Source organism: Mauremys mutica, chromosome 24, assembly GCF_020497125.1.
Source record: "Mauremys mutica isolate MM-2020 ecotype Southern chromosome 24, ASM2049712v1, whole genome shotgun sequence".
NCBI classification, from domain to species: domain Eukaryota; kingdom Metazoa; phylum Chordata; order Testudines; family Geoemydidae; genus Mauremys; species Mauremys mutica.
Genome location: NC_059095.1, coordinates 235371 through 250855, shown reverse-complemented (window position 1 = coordinate 250855; position 15485 = coordinate 235371). Strand labels below are relative to the sequence as shown.

At 35.1% G+C, this 15485-nt stretch overlaps 1 protein-coding gene across 5 annotated transcripts in view; it reads left to right on the top strand.

Annotated features, from left to right (window-relative positions):
* The window catches only part of EPS15L1 (epidermal growth factor receptor pathway substrate 15 like 1), a 90237-nt gene extending 77300 nt beyond the window's left edge, over positions 1–12937 (top strand). For 4 of the 5 annotated variants that reach the window (XM_044998531.1, XM_044998530.1, XM_044998533.1 and 1 more), the window contains 2 exons: positions 567–772; positions 6627–12937. In XM_044998531.1, coding sequence (XP_044854466.1) covers positions 567–772; positions 6627–6773 — 353 coding nt within the window. In that variant the 3' untranslated portion in view covers positions 6774–12937. The remainder of the gene's footprint in view (positions 1–566; positions 773–6626) is intronic. The other variant, XM_044998532.1, reaches the window with a different exon arrangement.
* The last annotated feature ends 2548 nt before the right edge of the window (positions 12938–15485 follow it).

Below are 15485 nucleotides of genomic sequence, written 5' to 3'. Positions count from 1 at the left end.
ATATATACACACACACAGAGAGAATAGTAATTGTTTATGAAAATCTGATTTTCACAATTGTTCAGTGTTTGGAAATGTAAAGCATTAAAGGCCAGATTTTTAAAGTTGTTAGGCATTAGGTCCCTAAATACCTTTAAAATATGGCCCTAAGTGCTCATTCTTATTTAACAAAAGACCCAAAATCAAACTAAAATGTCTCTACCTTTAATCAAGCGAAGTTAAGTACAAGTCATAATTGACAAATATTTGTGATCAAATGCCTTTATATATTGGTCTTCTATCTTTTTACATTTTGTCAACAGTATTTTCATAAATCTAGATTAGCTTATTGCCAGTGTTTATAAATAACATTTATGAAAATCCATGAAGAGAGAAACAACTGTTGAGACCTTTTGCAGGGATAATGGGTGCTGTGATATCAGGTTAAATTTTAGATTATTCCAAGAAGAAAGGGTGATATTACAGTAAAAGTGCATGAAGGACAATCTCCTACTTAGGGATTTGCATTTTCCATGGTAAGTAACCTCTCTTTTTCTCCTTGTTTTTTCTTCTCCTGAACTTTCCAGGTAAAAGTACTCCTGTAAACCAGCTCGGGTCTGCAGATTTTACCAAGCCCCATGATCCATTCCAGCCATTTGGGGCTGAGAGCAGTGACCCGTTTCAAACTAAAAAGGGGTTTGGGGACCCGTTTAGTGGAAAAGATCCATTTGCTCCCTCCTCTTCAAGTAAAACTTCTAAAGACTCTTCCTTGGGGTTTGCAGACTTCAGCTCTGTAAGTTAATTCATTGTCTCTGAGCAAACCACTTTCTGCTCTGCTTGCCGCAAACTTAGGTTTTTTTTGTTTTAATTGCAGATCTACTGTCCACTGGCTTCTGTCTTAATACCTTCATGGTGTCCCCATTGTAGTTCTGTATTAATATTTCTGTATAAAAAGGCATTTTCTCTCAATAATAAAGGAGTTTTGAGTTTGCTACTCAATTTTAAAAGGGTTTGTTTTCTTTTAAATTATTTTAGTACAGTGTGCCTTTTCTCTCAAGATATTTGTAGCAGAGTCTGTGTACTGTTTTTGTTGCATGGAGGCTGTTTTGTAATTGATTTTTGGAAGCCAGGATGTAAAAATTCCTCAGAAATAATAGTTGAAAGACATTTATATAACAGTTTCAACATATCCTGAAAAGTAAATCCTTAAAACAAAGGGTTCCATATAGTATTTGTAACTGTTTGTGGAAAAAGTCCTGACAATCCTGTCACAATGTTTTCTGTATGCACTGGAATATGAATCATAAAGAGACATATACAAGAGAGAGAGTGAAAATTATTAGCTGTTGAATTTTGTTTCAATTATTGATTATGTATTTCATGATAAATGCAAAGTAATGCACATTGGAAAGCATAATCCCAACTGTACATATAAAATGATGGGGTCTAAATTAGCTGTTATCGCTCAAGAAGGAGATCTTGGAGTCATTGTGGGTAGTTCTCTGAAAACATCCACTCGGTGTGCAGCAGCAGTCAAAAAGCAAACAGAATGCTGGGAATAATTAAGAAAGGAATAGATAATAGGACAGAAAATATCATGTTGCCTCTAGATAAATCCATGGTATGCCCACATCTCGAATACTGTGTGCAGATGTGGTTGCCCCATCTCAAAAAAGATATATTGGAATTGGAAAAGGTTCAAAAAAGGGCAACAAATAAGATTGGGGTATGGAATGGCTTCCGTATGAGGAGAGATTAATAAGACTTTTCAGCTTGGAAAAGAGATGGTTAAGGGGAGATATGATTGAGGTCTATAAAATCATGACTGGTGTAGAGAAAGTAGATAAGTGTTGTTTACTACTTCTCATAACACAAGAACTAGGGGTCAACAAATGAAATTAGTAGGCAGCAGGTTTAAAACAAATAAAAGGAAGTATTTCTTCACACAACACACAGTCAACCTGTGGAACTCCTTGCCAGAGGATGTTGTGAAGGTCAAGACCATAACAGGGTTCAAAAAAGAACTAGATAAATTCATGGAGGATAGGTCCATCAATGGCTATTAGCCAGGATGAGCAGGAATGGTGTCCCTAACCTCTGGGAATGAGTGACAGGGGATGGATCACTTGATGATTACCTGTTCTGTTCATTCCCTCTGGGGCACCTGGCACTGGCCACTGTCGGAAGACAGGATACTGGGCTAGATGGATGTTTGGTTTGACCAAGTAGGGCCATTCTTATGTAGAGAAGCCCTTGTTAGACAAAGCAAACTAAGGTCTGTTTTGTAGAACCATTTTATTAACATCCATATTGCACCCCATTAGAAAAGATCAAAAGGTCTTACAGCAAACCAAGTGCCTTTCCACGAGTAAATACCAGGTTTTCAAAAAGCCTGGCTTTGTTTCTAATGTTGGCAGATAAATTTACAATGATTTCAAATGTAGTATTAGAATTGCTGTTCTAAATACTACCAGTGGTGAATAGAAAATATGTTCCATACGAAGCCTCCAGCTTCTTTCTTCTCTCATGTGTTTAAGTTTTTTGTTCTTGGTTGCATTGCCACACAATAAAATTACCAACTCAGTCTATTTTTTTAAATCTGGTGGGGGTATTTCACTGTTAAGTAGGTGTTGGTTTTTATTTTAAAAGTTTTCTCTCAAGTGGTATTAATTTTAAACAGTTTTCCCCAGTATTTCAGTTCACAATAGAATGTGTATCATTCTCTGACCTGATATATGTCCTCTGTGCATATTTTTTTAGTTGCCCTCAATTCTTTAGTTTATCTGAAAATATCAAAGCTCAAAATATTATTAAACTTTACCATAATTAGCAAAAGTCTGTTGAAAGTTGGTACACAGTTAAAGTCTGTGACAATATCCAAAATGGTGACATAATAAAAGTCAGACACAGAGCTTGCATTATCTGCAGGGTGTTTTTTAATGGTACTTAGTTTCTTTTTTGGGGGAACAAGGATGTAATGTCTAAGCATAAAAATGGAATGACTATTACTCAACAGTGATGACTGTATTTACAGAGTACAAATATTTCTTAGTTGGCAGGCTTGAGTAAGTCATCAGTGATTTATGCCAAATGGTTAACCAGTGTCATTTCTTCCATTTAAGTTTGTGTTTATGCCCCTGTGCCATCAGGGTTGTAGGAGATAGGATCAACCTTGGAAAGTAGAAAAAAATAGGATCTGAATAACCATTTATCATTTAGCTGGTCATAGCTTAGGTTAACAGTAGTTAGTCTGATGAAACAAATTGAAGTTTGCATTTGTAAATGCTCTCTATTGCCCTGAGAAATCTCTTCACTACATGCTCCTTTAAAAAGAGAGAGGTTTATTTGTTTCCCTGTTCCATTCAACATTATTTTCTTTCTGATTGTGTACAGCACAGGATCACGTTGCCACGCTTAATAATGCTTCATCTCTTGCTTTGTGAAGTCATAAGTAAGCCAGATATCTCATAAACCGGGGAAAGGATTGTGCTTATCTGTTGGTTGGAGGGTCCTGTTCTCAATTATGAAAATTCCAAATAATTCCATTTACAGTATGTTTTCTGACATGAAGTGTGGAGCTGTAGGATCTGCAATTGCCATGTTGGTTAAATGGAATTCTTTATGATTACAAGCAAAGAGAACCTGAGGATTTCCTTTATTTTTTTTAATTGTTATTCTAGTGTTGTTTGAATTACTGAGTTGTTCTTATCCATTGGATTTAATGAGTGTGATTCCATTGCATTCTTGACTTTTGGATTGACATAAAACATGAGTCTTGGGAGCTGACAAAACCATTTTGTTAGTTCATTTTTCAGATATTTCTAGTTTATAACTTGTAGAAAAATTTGCAAAATTCCAGTAATCTTACAATCAACAGAAAAAGACAAGCCAGGTGAGGCTTCTTTTGGTGGAAGGGAAAACTTGTCCCTTCCACCAACAGAAGCTGGTCAATGGGACAGTCTTTCCTTGTCACCAAGAGAAGTTTGTCCGATAAAAGATATTCCCTGACTGACTTTTGTGTGTGTCATATCTTGGAACCAACACGCTACAACACCACTGCTAACAATTGATAAAAAGCATATTTTCATTTTCAAGGAACAGAGCATTCAGAACTAAGCTCAAAGATTGCTCTTTATTCAATGCATATGGAGTTTTGTCACATATTAGACACATTTTTCCTGCAGATGATTTGTCTTCCCTCCACTTATACTAGGCCATTAATGTACTTGTTCTAATATTTTGAAAAATATATCAATACTTTATTATTTTAGTGTTGTTTTCAGATACCTTGTACCAAATGAAAGTACTTGTGATAATGCATATTAAATCTGCATGGGAGAACTTTCTTTCAACATTAGCTTTTGTTGAAAACTGGACAGCAATAATAATGTTATACTGGTTTATTTTTAGCTCAGTAAAATGGATTTTTATGGGCAATCTACAAACTTCTTTTAATCTGGTGGTGATTATAAATTATACTTACATAATGAATAGGGCTCTTCATATTGATATAAACGTGTGCTTTTGAAATGAGATGTTTGATCATGCTAGCACTTTAGAAGGCAAAAATGTCAATCAAGCATCAAGAGTTCCACACTTGTCAGAAATCCAGATTTGCTTTATCTTGAATCCACTTCACTCTTTTAGTAAGCTTTTCTAACCACACACCATGATTTCAGATATGTATGAAATAAACATGTTTGTTTTTAGAAAAGTCTTTAGAAATATGCATCTTATCCTAAGGAATGAACACCACTGGTAAACTTATTTTTTCAACATTTTGAAAAAGTATCTGAGACCAAAAGTGATTAGCTGAAGTTCATTATATCTCTAAAACTTTTATAGTAACAATAATTTCACCCTAACTCCCATCCCTAGGATTTTCTTTTGAATGTTAGGAAACTTTGGTGAAATTCTGGCCCCATGTAGTTTGACTTCATTGTGGCCAGGGTTTCTCTCATTGTCTTGAAAATCATATATTTACAATTTAGTGAGCTTTTAAGCCTTACTTATCAACTATTCACTGAAATAAATTATAGTAGGAATGGACTGCGTTTCTTGGTTTCAAAAGTCAAGTTGCTAAGATGCGATGCACTTGTATTACTAGCTTTGCTTTCATGACATTAGTTTTTTAGCAGTAATAGCAGGAGGAACTGCGAAGAGACAGGATAACATAAAGATAATACACAGTGTCACTAAAAAGATCAGAGAATTGGACATAGATTACATTTCTTTCAGGTCCAAATTAATAATGTTAATCTACATGTTTAAAAATAATATGAAGCATGGATATAGTGTGTAATGGAAAGGTAGATTCTTGGGAAAATGTACATGAGACATAAAATAAACTAGATAAGTGCATATTTATTATTTAAAGTTAAGCATATGTTTTCCTGAATTGAGGCCTATATGGATAAGACAAAGTTTGTAATGGATGTTGTAGCAAAATAAGCCAGTGCAACTATGTATGTTGTGCTGCATTCAGAGATATGTCCTATCATGGACCAGGGAGGTGGTATTCACAGTTTATACAGATATGATTCAACCAAAGGGGATATTTAGAATTCTATGCAGTGCTTCCCTTCTAAAAAATCAAAATAATACATTTTTCTGAACATTCAAATAAGTATCAGAGCAATTTTTTAAACAGTGGAAATAATACAAAACTGAGGACTAGTTTTGCAAATAATTACAATGCAGCAAATACTTGTGTGCATGTTTTCTGGACAGTGCACCCTTAAAGAATAAACAGTAAAAACTAATCACTGATTTTATTTAAACGTAAAGTAAAATGTTATTTTGATAAGAAAATAATATTTCTCACATTTTATACAAAATCCAATGCAATCAGTTTTTAATGTCCACTTCTTTAATATGTGAAACTCTGTGTAATATTAGGGATGATTATTATTGGAATAATTTTGCACATTGCTTCCATGTACTGAAATTATTTGATAATATTAAAAAAATATAAGATGAATATTAAAATGTATTTTATTTCTTTAGTGTTTGTTGCAAAATTCATTTGGATTCTGTTATATTGTTTGCTACTGTACTGCCTGAAAAACTCTGCATTTATTTTATAGACAATTGCAAAAGCAGAATTTTACTTTTGATCGGATGGTGAAACTTCCCACAAATCTGCAATCTCCAGGTTCATTATTAACATGTATCACCATTTACAGAAAACACTTCACAGTGTAGTGGCATATCAGTAAATAGCTTCCAGTTTTTGTCAGCTTGAGGCTAACATCATTATGCATCTTTAGTATGGATGTAGGCTGCTATACCCTCAAACTCTTCCAAGTAATTTTGCCCATTGATGTAGAGTTCCTCTCTATCCCCAGATCTTCTGGTCACTTTCTTGTACGCATTTGGGACCTGGATTCAGGCATGATAACATCAACATGAAAAGTTTATGCCTTGGGTGGGAGGAGGAAGGTATTAAGTAAAAAGATCAGTGAATGGAGTGGGGAAATCAATGAGTTTATTTCTGGTTTCACACTAAAAGTGATAGCCTTATACGTTTTTTTTACTTGATACACATTTCTTAATGATTTAGATCTACTGCATGTTGCATACTTATTCTGCTGTCTTTGTGTATATTTCTTTTGTTTATTAACCAAGTTTCCATTTTTATTTTTTAGTTTGGAAATGAGGAGCAGCAGCTGGCCTGGGCAAAGCGAGAGAGTGAGAAAGCAGAGCAGGAGAGGCTGGCTCGATTGCGAAGACAAGAACAGGAAGACCTTGAATTGGCTATTGCACTCAGTAAGGCTGATATGCCAGACTCTTAAATACAAGTCTTTGGGCTCTACCCAATCCCAGTCAAACCCTTTAAAAAAGGTTTTGTAAAATTATTGTTTTATGTTGTGAAGTAATTGTAGTCACCTTTAAGACAAAGCATAACAAGATTGGCTGGTTATATCAAACTGGGCTTTCCATGGCTTTTCAAGTACATAATGCACAGGAAACACACTGTAAAAATTGTATTATACTTCCTAGATAAAAGTTACTGCTTGTAAGAAATTTAATGTATGACTCTAAGGTACTGAAAGCAAAGTTTCTTTATAATGCAGACAGTGATTGCATACAATAAGCTGCAATTTGTGAATCTGGCTTTTATTACCTGAATTCCATTGTCATTGTTTTGAGGCTGCAGTATGAGAAATAAAATTATAGAAAATGGCACTTGAAAAAAAAAAGTATGTTTATAAAATTATCACTTAGTTTTCAATTCTTTTTGTTACATTTATTTAATTACTCATAGTAGGCCAATGACCACCTAGCTCAAAGACTTGAAGGCAAATTCTTTCTTAGATGTTCCCCTTTCATCACTGAGATATGGCTTATCTTATGAAAGAAACTCTGATTATTTATATATTAGATGCATAGTAACACAACTCATGTAGAGTCAATCATATTTTGAATTCAAAGCCTATGAGAATTAATAGCTTTTTCTTATTTAAACATGATTATTTGCATAAGAGTTTTTTAATATTTGTACATGGTATTAAAAGGAATGATCCTGATATAATAAATTAGACAAATGATGACTCAGTTCTAAATCATGGGATAAAATACAGATTAATTCCATGAAGGAGCATTAAGACAGGAATCATCGTGTTTGAGGCTTTTTCTACATAATGTTGAACAATTTCATGCTTTTTAAATTTTAATTTTTAACTGTAATCTTCCCTGCAACCGTATTTTCCCTTCATTTGCTCTAACAGGCAGAATATAGGGCTATTATTTGTATTATCCAATTGACTATGTTACAATCTCTACCTCGGAAGTGATTAAGTGTGTGGTCTTATTTTTAAATATTATGGTTGATGATTAATCTCACTGCCCTTCATTTAAAGTTATACAACTGTTGTATAGACTAGAAAGTTCTTTACTTTAAACTAGCCCAAGTTCACACAGATTTTATTTGCCGGATAGATTGAATAAATGGATATTCATGCAAAAGTTACAGCAATATTTGTAGAACAGATAGGCTGTTTTTGAAGCCTATCTACTGATAGCACTAATTAGGCCAGTATGTCCAGCTTTTTTATAGACTTCCAGAATTCAGGGGGGATGTTACATGTATTTTATAGAGGTAATGCAATATGTATTTTACTTGTCACGGATATAAAATGAGTACTTATGGTATTTTTTGCTGTGAATTATTCATTTATAGAAACTGCCTTTTCTGGTAAATTACAGGAATTCAGCACTTCATTTGTCCTTGCCTGGTGCTCTGGTGTTGTTTGTAAATGGAATAGGTATTTAGGGCCAAATTTTCAAAATGTTCTTTGTGATACCTGTATTTGCACCCCCATGCAAATATACATGTGCATATTGGCTAGTTAACATTCTGAATGTCCAAAATGTGGCCCTCAGCTTGTAAAACATTCTCTGTTGGATAGCATTGTATTTGTTCATCTTCTGCAATGTATTTACATTTTTGTGTGTCCCTGTTTTGTTTTTATTTTTCCTTTCACAATGATGTTAGTGCCTGTTTTTCCATCAAACAGTCCCTACCTTCTAATTGCCTCATTCTGGATACTTTCCTTACACAGAGATAAGAATCCCAGTAGGGATTATTATTTTCTGATGACTAGTTTTCAGACCTAGAAATGTAATTAAACATTGGTTTCTCAGGACAATGCTGCATTTGCATTGAAAATCGACTCTAAATTGAGAACATCCATTTTAAAGTCTTCAGACAATATATTTGACAAAACTGAAGCCCATCATCTCAGAAGACATTCTACAGATTTGCTGATCCCTGAATGTGTGCATAACTCCTGTTTAATGTTATTACAAATGCTATGGGCTTTTAAATTTGTATCAGGAGGGGAGAAGAGACCCCTAAATATTAACAAAACATATATGTTTCTGTGTTGTCCTTTACTGAAGTAACAAGCTGCCATGAACACGTAGGAAATAATCCCACCATACTTACAGTACTTGATGACCTATGTGGTCCCTTCCAACCATAACTGTTTTTCTGCAAAGTATATTATGGAGAATTTATGGGCTTGTCTACATAGTAGTATAATGCACTCTGTGTGGGTGTGATTTCTAAATCACACTAATGTGTTATGCATTAGTTGGTCCACGTTGACCCCTTGTGTGAATTAACACAGTACTGGTTCAAAAAGCACTATGTTAATGAGTATTAACGTAGTGCTATTTGAACTAGTGCTGCACTAGCCAGATCTACATGGCCCAATTAGTGTGCAACATATACGGAGGTGTGATTTCTAAAGCACATTAGAGCGCATTACCTAGCTGTGTGGACAAGCTCTAAGTTATCAAGTCTGATTTTGAAAGTTTCAGAACACTCTCTTTTCCTTTGGTCCACGACACTGAGTTCATTAAAGCAAAATAGGTCTACTTGTAGCTAACATCAATACAAAGTTTTTACCATTAAATGGGGGTAAATGTAGCATATATTTACATGGCAGGGCTATAGATGTCATCCTCACTATATAGACAGATCAAATCAGAGACAGCTGTATGAGACAGTACGTGCCTTTTCTCAATCCACCTTGTACTACAGTCACATTGCTTCAGAGAGATAGTTGCCCCTTGTTCTTGAGCTGTTGTTGCAGTTTTGTTATTTTATTTAGTCTTCTCTTGTATTTTTTCTGTCTTGTGTACATATATAATTTGCATTTGTCTTTATCTCTCTTACACATCTAGCTCTTTATTGGAAAAAAATAGGCTATTAGGATGCAGGGTCATGCCACCTTCTCCAAGTTGGCAGTGCCATTCCATAACCTATCCTTAGGAGGTGCAATCTCCTCCCCCGCAGCCCAGGGAGTAAAAGCATTACTTCTAGAATACACCAGGCCTGAGGAGTGAAAGTTGCAAGATTGCTTTCAAGCTTGAGTCTCTGTGTGGAAAAGTGCGGGGGCCGGGGGAGTGACATAATTTGTTTCTCTCTGCTCAAATTAAACAGCATTTTTAAACCAATTTATAAAGGAATTCTACTTCTGGATCTCCGCACACAAATGGGGCATGTGGATGAGCTAAAGAGCCTTATTACTCAGAAAATTAATGTGCCATAGAAAGAATTTCAGCCACTTTATCAAATCTCTGAAATCTTCTAATATAATTGTGTTACTTCTGTGATATGCAGTTAGTATGGTATTACCTCACCCACCTTGTTTCTCTTACTTCTGTGAAAGTTAATGTTTTTGGGACAGAGTATGAGGTCAGAAAAGTGAATTTATCTAATATATATATTTAGTATTATAATCAAGTATAAACGTTGATTGTCCCTTCTGGGGTCTAGCCTTGTGTGACCAAATATGGGATTGAGCCAGTAGCAAAAGGTCAAGCAAATTAACCAATCAGGAATCCAAGAAAATATGTAGTTAATCCATTTACAGTTGCAAACATGCAATAACCCTAAACTGTTTTGAGATGGCTTTAATTTGGGAAGAGAAGGGATACGTTTTAGAAAGCTGAAGTCTAGGAAACTTCCCTCTGATTTTTTTCTGTAATATCTAAGTTTCTCCTTGTAGAAAGCAGTCGTCTTCATTCCTCCCTACCCTTGGAAGCAACATTTTTTATAGAAATTACTCCACTTTTTCTCCTAAAGCAAAAATTTATCATAACATATTAATCTTTCCTTCTTCCACCAAACATTGAAATCTTAACCACAAGTAGATTCACTTCAGTTTGGGCAGATCAGTGCGTGCGCACACAAAAATAAGGCACATCTGTATGTAAATATACAATAAATTATATAACAAAGATAGTGTGTATACATTCACACAGACTATATGTAGTATGTAATATGTGCTCTATAAAGTGTATATGCAATAAATATATAGTATATTACTATATACTGTAAAAATGTGTATATATGTCTATATGCATATGTGCATTTTCTGTATAGAAATGGGAAATGAGATCTTTGTGGTTAGAATTTCAAACTTCTGGCAAAAGAAAAATACTTCTTCCAATCATTTCATTCAATAATGCTGTTATTGGCACAACAAGCTGTGTGTTTTGCCAGATGTCAGACACACCTGAGGGATTTGTCTCTCAAAGGTGAGTACAATCTGCCAAAGAAACGTTTGACAATGTGGTTTGGATATTATCACCTTTGTCCACTTGCACTTGCTGTCCATTTCCAGCCTGCTGGCATGTGTCTGTGCTGGGAGGCATCTCATTCCCTTCTCTCAGCATTAGACAAAGCTTTGCCTCCTAGTTTTTGTTGAATATTTTATTGTAGAATTAAAGAATCTTTCACATATCTTCTTATGTGGATGTTAGGTAGAAATGTGGTAGAAGATGCCGTTTTCCTCAATCTCTTGTCTGCCATTTTGGTTGTACAGTCACTCTTCTCTGGGTTCGACCTGTGTTTTGTTTGTTTCTCAGTTTCTACCTATATTTTTGCCTTAGGAGAGGTGACTATGCATTGCATTTTTGTCTTTGATGAAAGAATTATGATGATTCAGTTTTCTACAGGGAGAAATCATTAGACCACAGTATGTAAAACAATCACAAAGAAGGTGCTAGGTTTCTGTAGTAGCATGTGTGTATTTAGTATATACATCTGCATTTATGAAGTGCAGTCACTGCTGGGGTGACTCATGGCAACCATTGATTACTACACAGGAACACTACACTGCATTTCAGAAATAAATGGAAGAAGATTTTTATCCAATTGAAACTAGGCTTTTACAAAATATTCTTGTTGTAGGGACTGCCAACCATTCTACCATAGGAACAGGTAATATTAAGGGATGTACTGGTACTTCTGTACTTTTGTATGAGACTTCATATGATCAGCATAGTTTTCCTTATGAAACCTCTGGCCTAATTATTTTTAAGTGGGGTAAATGATCAGTCTATAATGTATTTTGTTTTATATAGTGTGTTCTTAAATGCAAGGAAATTCCAAGCTTTATCTGTTAAAGTATGGCACTTTTTTTTCTTTCTGGTCTATGTGAAATCCTATTGTTAGACACCTTGTCATCACTTCAGCTTTGCTAAAAGACATTGTATTTTTCTAGGGTTCTTGTAACCCTTTTGGGGTTTACCATTTTATTTTTGTAATACTTCTCCATATTTGTCCTGAAGATTCAGCACTTATGGAATTTTGGTCTAAGTGTTAAGAATCATCCTTTCTCCCATGTATAAGGATCATTCCTATTTTCCATTTGTCTTTATTCCTGACTCTCAGAAAATGCATTTCTATTTAATTCCAATGTTCCAAAATAAGTTCTGTCAAACAGATGTTTTGTTTTGATCTGTGCTAATAGATTGTGTCATTATAAATGCATTGACCTGTCCCAGATGCAATTAAATTACCAAACAGTAATAATTAAATCTTTATGGTCCAGCATTTACACCTTTTCTGCAGACCCCCCATTCACAATCAAATCCATTTACATTTTCTGAGTAAGGAAATTTTGTCACAAATTCTGCTTTGAACATGATGGAAATGTTAAGGGTTTTTTAGGATGAACAAGTTAACTTTTAATAATTGTTGACATATGTTTTATCAATTGTTTTATGGTTCTTTTTACTTTAAAGATTTATAAATAAAAGGCTGAATTGTTATAAATGCCTCAGTCATTTAAAATAGAATTTTCATTTTTTCTAACTTCTGATTTTCCCTTTAAAACTAAATAACTTTAAAAGGGAAACTTATTATAAATGGTTCCTTCTGCTGTTAGTATAATGGTAGTGATATGTTCCGTAATGTCCCTCTTAATATGACTTTATTTAGTCTGATGGAAGTTACAGGTTAAGAAGGTGAAAACAAAGTGGAAACTGCAGCATTTACCAGAAATTCACTAAGTCTATCCAAATGTGTACATTACTGTAATTATATTTATCCTTTAAATATCATATAAGAAATTGGGAAACAGTGTTTTAATTTTAGCCTATGCCATGTGTTTATTGTTTAATACAAGAAGAGAAATGTTATTGTTTAATATAATAAATGAAAAATTACTTTTTTTTTCTTTTTTTTTCTTTTTTTTTTGAGTTCTGCGTCCCTGATTTCACGAACTATCTTGGGTCAAATTTGTGAATCTTGTTTAGAATTATATTTTTAGGTTGTATATATTTTTTTCTGGTGGTTGTCCTGTCCACACTATATTTCCCCTCTCTCCCCCAAACCACACGTCGTACATACCATCCAGTCAAAAGACCTTATACCACACCTTTAACAAAAACTATGTCCCATAATGTTAAAATCTTCCAGGGAATTAGCATAGGGAGGAGTTATGAGAGCATTGCAGGCAGCCCCTTACACTGAAGTGTGTTTGTCCACTGGCCTGAAAGAGGATTAATCCCTTTGATTCTGGCTCATTATTTCTGCCATATGCTTGTTTCATTTACTCTATGTCTGTACATCATGGTGTGTTAACAATAGAGTACCATTTCAGGTCCCATCTGTTATTCTTGAAACTACTCCCCAGAAATATATTTAGCTTTCTAATTTTATTGAAGCCAAGATTTTGTCTTAGTTTCAGTGTCCTTAGCTGGTTTAACAGACTTCTTGTCCTCCCCACTATATATCCCCTCATCCTGTAATGCCCTCTCTTAATCTTGCAGGCATGGGGCCCAGATCTCTCTCTTCCTTCCATTTAATTATTTGGACTATGAAGTACAGACTTCAAACGATATTATATGCCCCAAACTCCATTGCATCAGGGCATGAACAATCTAATAGGTTGTGCTGTACCAGTGATCCAATACAGAGACAGCTAGGGCGTTTGTTTCTTTACATAAAGGAGTGAGGAAGAGGACTGTCAGGAGGTGAGGGGGAAAGATGATAAGTGGGACACTAAGTGTAAAAAAAACCCCAAGCTACCTACCAGCTCCCAAACTTCAATAAAAAACACCCCACAATCTGATTGCCCACCCCCCAAACACAACCTAACACTATGCTGTATTTTGTGTGGAAGGTCCTATACTGACTTGCCACTAATCCTAACCCTAGTTGGTGTCCAGTAGTTTTAGTGGTTGCAAGCCACACTAACCCTTTTTCCTCCCAGCTTATACCAAAGTGATAGTACAGCTGCAGTGCATGGATGAAGGAGGAGTCTGTTAGAAGGCAGTCACTGAGCATCCGGGCCAATAGACATTGTTCTGAGTCAATCACTTCAAAACAAAATGTTTGCAACCCTCTGTGCTAGTCACCATCTTCATGGCAAATGATATGGAAGGTAAACAAATTAATGTTTGTTGAATAAGAAATTAAGGGCATTCATACTTTTGATGCAGCTTCAGTGTTTGTGGAAATAGTTAAGTGCAATCCAAAGACGCAGGAACAATTTTAAATCCTGACCGCATTTTGCATTCGAAGACTGCAGAGGCTGTAGCCTTTCCTGATGATGTGCTCCCTCAATTTTTTCTGTCAGCTATCAGAAACATTGTGCCTCTGGTCCCTAGGCTTTTATTAATGCTGCTCCTGACCACATATCAATGGAAGGAGCCCATACACTGGACCAGTGAGCATCCCTTGTTTTAGGAATAATCCCTTGACTCTTAGAAATGGTTTCTGCACCCAGCTTCATCTTCATCTCTTCAGTGAATGAGACTCTCAGTGATTTCAATGATTCTAGGAATGCTTTGACTTTTTTTTATAGGTACAATAGAACACTAGAGTTACAAACCACACACTTCATTTGGAACTGGAAGTACGCAATCAAGCAGCAGAGACAAAAAAAAATACTGTACAGTACTGTGTTTAAATTTAAACTACTAAAAAATAAAGGGAAAGTTTAAAAAAAGATTTGACAAGGTAAGGAAACTTTCTGTGCTTGCTTCATTTAAATTAAGCTGATTAAATGCATTTTTCTTCTGCATAGTACAGTTTCAAAGCTGTATTAAGTCAATGTTCAGTTGTACACTTTTGAAAGAACCATAACATTTTGTTCAGAATTACATTTCAGAGTTATGACCAACCTCCATTCCCGAGGTATCCGTAACTCTGAGTCTCTTCTGTAGATCAATAAATTAAGCACAATGATTTTCTGGCCTTCTGAAGCTACTCAGCAATGAGTATCCTACTTCCCTTGGTTTGAGGTGTGTGTGTATAAAAACACAGACTTATGAAAAAGAACTTGTAATTTATACCAGCATCATGCATGGGTGCTAAAATAGTCTATGGAAAACCTTCAAGGTGCAACAATTTCTTTACATTTACCAAGAATACATTTACTCAGTCTGCTATTCCAGATGTTTCCTGATGCTATAGTGATAGGTCAAACCCTCTAGGAGCACTCTGAAGTGTAAGAACAGAACTGCACGAGTATACAGTGAAGCCCACCTAAAGGGATACCATAGCTAACCACAAATCCACCAGAAAGATAAATGTCTTCAGCAGCAATCTCTACACATACTGGATTCATGGTCAGGCCAGTTAATACCATGTTTTAATTTGCAAACAAATGATGGCTGAAGCAGGTAAATAAATAAAAATCAACCCAGGGTTTTTGTCCAGATATTGCTATTTTGTCACATACTTTTGAAATTAATTTCTG